Consider the following 6,968-nt stretch of genomic DNA (forward strand, 5'->3'; position numbering starts at 1 on the left):
TTTACCCCAAAAGCTGTGGAGGCTGAGTCATTGAATACATTCAAGGCTGAGTTAGACAAATTGTTGATCAGCAAGGGAGTCAAAGGATATGGGGAAAGGGCGGGAAAGAGGAGTTGAGGTAAAAATCAGATCAGCCATTGAATGGCGGAGCAGGCTCGAGGGGCTGAATGGCCTGCTCCTGCTCCTATCTCTTATGGTCTCCCCGGTGCCCCGTCATGTGATCTCCCCAGTAGTTACCTGAAGTTGATCTTCCAGTTACAGTGGTGGGGGTGAAAACCTCAAGTTAACCGAGGGAACTTAGACTGGGGAATCTGAGGTTTGTATGAAAGGAGTGAGTAATAAAAAGGATATTAATAAAAACTGATTCAATAAAAGAAAGAAACAGGTGAATTATACCAAAGTGAGCAATAAAAAGTAACGAAAAGAATACAAATTAAACCCATCTGATAATCAATGTTTAATATTAAATATGAATCAATTATCTCTGGAAATAGAAAAATAAATAACTGCAAAGAAAGAATGAAATCTCCAGGACCTGATGGTTTTCCCTCAGGGTATTAAAGGAAACAGGTGGGGAAATTACAGAAACATTAGTCATAGTTTCACAAAGCTCTCTGGACTCGGGAATTGTGCCCTTGGATATGAAAATATCACTCCAATATTTAAGAAAGGAGGAAGAGAGAGAAAAGGAAACGACAGACCTGTCAGTTTAACGTCAGGAGTGGGGAAGTTACTGGAATCTATCACCAGAGACAGAATGATTGAGGACTTGAACAAGCCTGAGCTGATCAAAGAGAGTCAGCGTGGATTTGTGAAGGGTGGGTCATGTCTGACTAATCTCGATGAATTTTTTGAAGTCACTAACAGGCTGGACAGGGAGTGTCGATGGACATTGTCTGTGTGGACTTCCAGAAGGCATTTGATAAGATTCAGCACAAGAGATTATTCGCAAAAATAAAAGTGCACAAAATTGAAAGTGACCTTGTGACTTGTGTTGGGAGGTGGGAGACAGAGAGTGGGGATAAAGGGAACGTTCTTTGATTGGTGGGATGTGACAAGTGGTGTTCCCCAGGGATCTGGACTGGGGTCTCAGCTTTTCACCATATTTATCAATAACTTGGATGAAGGAAGAGAGAGTTTTATATCCAAGTTTGCAGATGACACTAAGTTAGGAGACACAGTAAGTTGTGTGGATGGGAGCAGGAAGTTACAAAGGGACAGATTTTGTGAGTGGACAAAACTGTGGCAGATGGAGTTCAGTGTGGGGAAGTGTGAGATCATCCACTTTGTATACAAGAAGGAAACATTGGAGTATTTTCTTAAAGTGAGAGACTGGGAACTGTGGAGGAGCAAAGGGATTTGGGTGTCCATGTACACAAATCACTAAAAGCTAGTGCCCAGATACAAAAATTAATCACAAAGACTAATGGAATGTTGGCCTTTATCTCGAGGGCTGGAATACAAAGGGGAGGAAGTTATGCTTCAGTTCCACAGAGCCTCGGTCAGAGCCCCTCTGGAGTGCATATATCCAGAATATTAAACTCCAGCCCAGTTCTCGGGGTTATTAACATCAGAAACAAACCCCAACTGTCAGAAAGAACGTGGTTCAGTCCTGGATGTGATTAACAGCAGAATCCAACCACTGCATCACAGGTGAACTCGCTGGTGTCTCAACAGGTGGGATGACTGAGTGAATCCCTTCCCACACACGGAGCAGGTGAACGGCCTCTCCCCAGTGTGAACTCGCTGGTGTGTCAGCAGGTGGGATGAACAAGTGAATCCCTTCTCACATACGGAGCAGGTAAACGGCCTCTCCCCAGTGTGAACTCGCTGGTGTGTCAGCAGGTGGGATGAACAAGTGAATCCCTTCTCACATACGGAGCAGGTGAACGGCCTCTCGTCAGTGTGAACTCGCTGGTGTGTCAGCAAAGTGGATGACTGAGTGAATCCCTTCCCACACACGGAGCAGGTGAACGGCCTCTCCACAGTGTGAACTCGTTCATGTTTCAGCAGATCCCTTGTTCCCTTGAAGCTCTTCTCACAGTCAGAACATTTAAACGGTCTATTATCAGTGTGAACAAGTTGGTGTGAAATGAGGCTGGATGACTGAGTGAATCCTTTCCCACACACGGAGCAGGTGAACGGCCTCTCCCCAGTGTGAACTCGCTGGTGTGTCAGCAGGTGGGATGAATGAGCGAATCCCTTCCCACACACGGAGCAGGTGAACGGCCTCTCCCCAGTATGAACTCGCTGGTGAATCAGCAGGTTGGATGAACGAGTGAATCCCTTCCCACACACGGAGCAGGTGAACGGCCTCTCCCCGGTGTGAACTTGCTGGTGTCTCAGCAGATGGGATGAACGAGCGAATCCCTTCCCACACACAGAGCAGGTGAACGGCCTCTCCCCGGTGTGACTGTGTCGATGAGTTTCCAGCCCAGACGGGTATTTGAATCCCTTCCCACAGTCCCCACATTTCCACGGTTTCTCCATGGTCCGGGTGTCCTTGTGTCTCTCCAGGTTGGACGATCAGTTGAATCCTCGTCCACACACAGAACACGTGGACGGTTTCTCCCCGCTGTGAATGGTGCGATGTTTTTTCAGGCTGTGAAACTGGTTGAAGCTCTTTCCACACTCAGTGCACTGGAACACTCTCACTCGGGTGTGTGTGTCTCGGTGATTTTCCACTCACACTGATGTTTGAAATCTTTTCCCACAGAGAGAACAGACAAACATTTCTCCTTCAACATTCAAAGGCCGATGATATTCAGGTCCTGATGAATGGAGTGACTGTCAGATCTTGATGTGATGTTTGGTTTGAGTTTCCGTCTGCAAATCCTCCCCTTCTAATCCCCTGTAAAAGGAGTTTACAAAAGTCCTCACTGTAAATACAGGACAGAAATTCAGAACACAAAATTCTAGTTTCTATGGAACATTCTTCCCGCTCATTCCACCAGACTGTAAATCCCCGTCCCACACACTCTCCCTCCTCCCTGTGCTGAAATCCAAACCCATCGCACCATCTCCATCATTTCTTCCCTCCACTCCCAGTTTCCTCCCTCCCTCTACTCTGGTCGGGTTCAGTTCTCCACCCCCTGGGAGCAGAGTGAGAGGAAAATAAATGAGGCACAGGGACCCTGAAGCCCCGCCCACTATTTGTTCACAGTCACAGGGACCCTGAAGCCCCGCCCACTCTTTGTTCCCAGTCACAGGGACCCTGAAGCCCCGCCCACTCTTTGTTCCCGGTCACTGGGACCCTGAAGCCCCGCCCACTCTTTGTTCCCAGTCACAGGGACCCTGAAGCCCCGCCCACTCTTTGTTCACCGTCACAGGGACCCTGAAGCCCCGCCCACTCTTTGTTCACCATCACAGGGAACCTGAAGCCCCGCCCACTCTTTGTTCCCAGTCACTGGGACACTGAAGCCCCGCCCACTCTTTGTTCCCCGTCACAGGGACCCTGAAGCCCCGCCCACTCTTTGTTCCCAGTCACTGGGACCCTGAAGCCCCGCCCACTCTTTGTTCCCAGTCACTGGGACCCTGAAGCCCCGCCCACTCTTTGTTCCCAGTCACTGGGACCCTGAAGCCCCGCCCACTCTTTGTTCCCAGTCACAGGGACCCTGAAGCCCCGCCCACTCCTTGTTCCCAGTCACTGGGACCCGGAAGCCCCGCCCACTCTTTGTTCCCAGTCACTGGGACCCTGAAGCCCCGCCCACTCTTTGTTCCCAGTCACTGGGACCCTGAAGCCCCGCCCACTCCTTGTTCCCAGTCACTGGGACCCTGAAGCCCCGCCCACTCCTTGTTCCCAGTCACTGGGACCCTGAAGCCCCGCCCACTCCTTGTTCCCAGTCACTGGGACCCTGAAGCCCCGCCCACTCCTTGTTCCCAGTCACTGGGACCCTGAAGCCCCGCCCACTCTTTGTTCACAGTCACTGGGACCCTGAAGCCCCGCCCACTCTTTGTTCACCGTCACAGGGACCCTGAAGCCCCGCCCACTCATTGTTCACAGTCACTGGGACCCTGAAGCCCCGCCCACTCTTTGTTCCCAGTCACAGGGACGCTGAAGCCCCGCCCACTCTTTGTTCCCGGTCACAGGGACCCTGAAGCACCGCCCACTCCTTGTTCCCAGTCACTGGGACCCTGAAGCCCCGCCCACTCTTTGTTCCCAGTCACTGGGACCCTGAAGCCCTGCCCACTCTTTGTTCCTGGTCACTGGGACCCTGAAGCCCCGCCCACTCTTTGTTCACCATCACAGGGACCCTGAAGCCCCGCCCACTCTTTGTTCACCGTCACAGGGACCCTGAAGCCCCGCCCACTCTTTGTTCCCAGTCACTGGGACCCTGAAGCCCCGCCCACTCTTTGTTCACAGTCACTGGGACCCTGAAGCCCCGCCCACTCTTTGTTCACAGTCACTGGGACCCTGAAGCCCCGCCCACTCTTTGTCCCCACTGACTGGGACCCTGAAGCCCCGCCCACTCTATGTTCCTGGTCACAGGGACCCTGAAGCCCCGCCCACTCTTTGTTCACCATCACAGGGACCCTGAAGCCCCGCCCACTCTTTGTTCCCGGTCACTGGGACCCTGAAGCCCCGCCCACTCTTTGTCCCCACTGACTGGGACCCTGAAGCCCCGCCCACTCTTTGTTCCCTGTCACAGGGACCCTGAAGCCCCGCCCACTCTTTGTTCCCTGTCACAGGGACGCTGAAGCCCCGCCCACTCTTTGTTCCCTGTCACAGGGATCCTGAAGCCCCGCCCACTCTTTGTTCCCTGTCACAGGGACCCTGAAGCCCCGCCCACTCTTTGTTCCCGGTCACAGGAACCCTGAAGCCCCGCCCACTCGTTGTCCCCACTCACGGGGACCCTGAAGCCCCGCCCACTCTTTGTTCCCAGTCACTGGGACCCTGAAGCCCCGCCCACTCTTTGTTCACAGGCACAGGGACCCTGAAGCCCCGCCCACTCTTTGTTCACAGGCACAGGAACCCTGAAGCCCCGCCCACTCTTTGTTGCTCATCACTGGGACCCTGAAGCCCCGCCCACCCTTTGTTGCTGGTCACTGGGACCCTGAAACCCCGCCCACTCTTTGTTCCTCATCACTGGGACCCTGAAGCCACGCCCACTCTTTGTTCCTCATCACTGGGACCCTGAAGCCCCGCCCACCCTTTGTTGCTGGTCACTGGGACCCTGAAGCCCCGCCCACTTTGTCACCGGGACCCTGAAGCCCCGCCCGCTCGTGAACAAAGATGGCCGCGCACGCGCCGTGATCCCTTACTTCTCTGACCAAGATGGCGGCCAGTTCCCCGCTCACCCGGGCGGCCGCCGGTCGGGCCTGTCACCGCGGTGTAAACACGGGGCCTGTGGGCTCTTATTCGGGGCCTGAGGCCTGCACCGGGTGTTTATGAAGCTTCCCTGCCCACCCATGGGTCCAATTCCTCCCCCGCGCCCACCGTCTCCGACCGGATCCCGACCCGCCTGTTCCCTCAGTCCGTCGCCACCACTCGCACCGCGCATGCTCAGAGCACAGACCAGTCCCGCGCCTGCGCACTGGGCTCCTATAGTCACTGATAGGGCACTTTCTGGGCCGCCGCGGATTCTGGGTAAACTCTCCGCCATTGAAGGTCCGAATCGGTGAACAGAAATTTCGTCATCGTATCGAGATTGGGGCCGGAGGGACAATAAACATTAAACAAAATCAATCAATAAATTATACAGAAACCCGAGTGCCTGGGCCCTCAGACAGGGAGCGAAGTTCACCGGTCGCCACTTTTCCTTCACCAACTCGCACCTCAGGCCCCGCCCAGTCCGGTTCAATTGATCAATGTTTTCCAACTGTGTTTTCCAACTCGAGTTCAGGCCTGTCATTCTGAGAGAAACTTCGAGGCCTCATTTTTTCTGTGTGCTGTGAGGACCGATATCGTTCATCTTGATCTATTTCTAGTTTAATAAGTTTTGCTGAATGTGGCCCAGGCCAAGTGTCAGGATATCGGATCAGGCCCACCATAGAAAATGAGTTTGAACCCCCTGAGATAGACAATGTGAACCGGATTATCCTCATCCACTGACCCAGCAACTTCTTCAAAAAACACCCCTGAGACAGACAATGTGAACCGGATTATCCTCATCCACTGACCCAGCAACTTCTTCAAAAAACACCCGAGATAGACACTGCATGAAAGCATGGGGGAATCAGAGTCAATTCTAATTTTCAAAAGGGAATTGGATAAATACTTGAATAGGATAAATTTGCAGGATAAAGGGCATGAGCATGGGACCAATTGGATAGCTCTTTCTTAAAGCTGTCACAGGCATGATGGGCCTTATGGCCTCCTTCTGTGCTTTATCATTCAATGATTCTATGATAAAGGGACAGACACTGCTTCATCCTTCACTAACAGGGTCCCTATTAACAGTCGCTCCCTTCTGTATTCAGTGCAGTGAATGGAAACCTGTCTATTTTAGTGAGTTCAGCCTTTCTAAAATCTCTCACTATTTTTGAAGATCCATTTGACTCACTTGTTTCATTTTGAAAGACTTCTGATTTTTCTACTGTGTGTCGATGGTTTTGTTCAAAGGTGGAATGACATTTGTTTCAAAATATTCTGTTCTAACCCCCGGCCCAGTTTAAAACCCTCTGCACCACTGACCAGGAAGATCACAAGTCCAATCCTTGATCTCAGCCAAGGCAGCAGTTCAGGGGCTGGAATTGGCCTCAGTACCACTGGGCTAAATAAGAGTAACCCTGCTCTCGATGGAGATCCAGTGACCTCAACTGGGAAATTTATGGATGTCACTTGAGGGCAGGACTGGACTCGACCGTGATGCCCACCACAGTGGATAATCCTGCTGTCACTCACTGTGTGGGCTCATGTATAAATGTTCCCTTACTGTTAGATTATTAACTAAGTCTGGCTCATTACTCATCGCTGAATCGAGTCCACCCTCCTTAAAACCTACCTCTTTGACCAAGCTTTTGCTCAC

At 52.2% G+C, this 6,968-nt stretch overlaps 1 protein-coding gene across 1 annotated transcript; it reads right to left on the reverse strand.

Moving 5' to 3' along the window:
* Positions 1–520: 520 nt before the first annotated feature.
* Positions 521–2,734, reverse strand: LOC137315813 (zinc finger protein 436-like). The gene has a single exon (XM_067980293.1). The coding sequence runs from the start codon at positions 2,488–2,490 to the stop codon at positions 1,648–1,650; it is 843 nt and encodes a 280-aa protein (XP_067836394.1). The 5' UTR covers positions 2,491–2,734; the 3' UTR covers positions 521–1,647.
* Between the last annotated feature and the right edge of the window lie 4,234 nt (positions 2,735–6,968).

Source organism: Heptranchias perlo, unplaced genomic scaffold (genome assembly GCF_035084215.1).
Source record: "Heptranchias perlo isolate sHepPer1 unplaced genomic scaffold, sHepPer1.hap1 HAP1_SCAFFOLD_56, whole genome shotgun sequence".
Lineage (NCBI taxonomy): Eukaryota > Metazoa > Chordata > Chondrichthyes > Hexanchiformes > Hexanchidae > Heptranchias > Heptranchias perlo.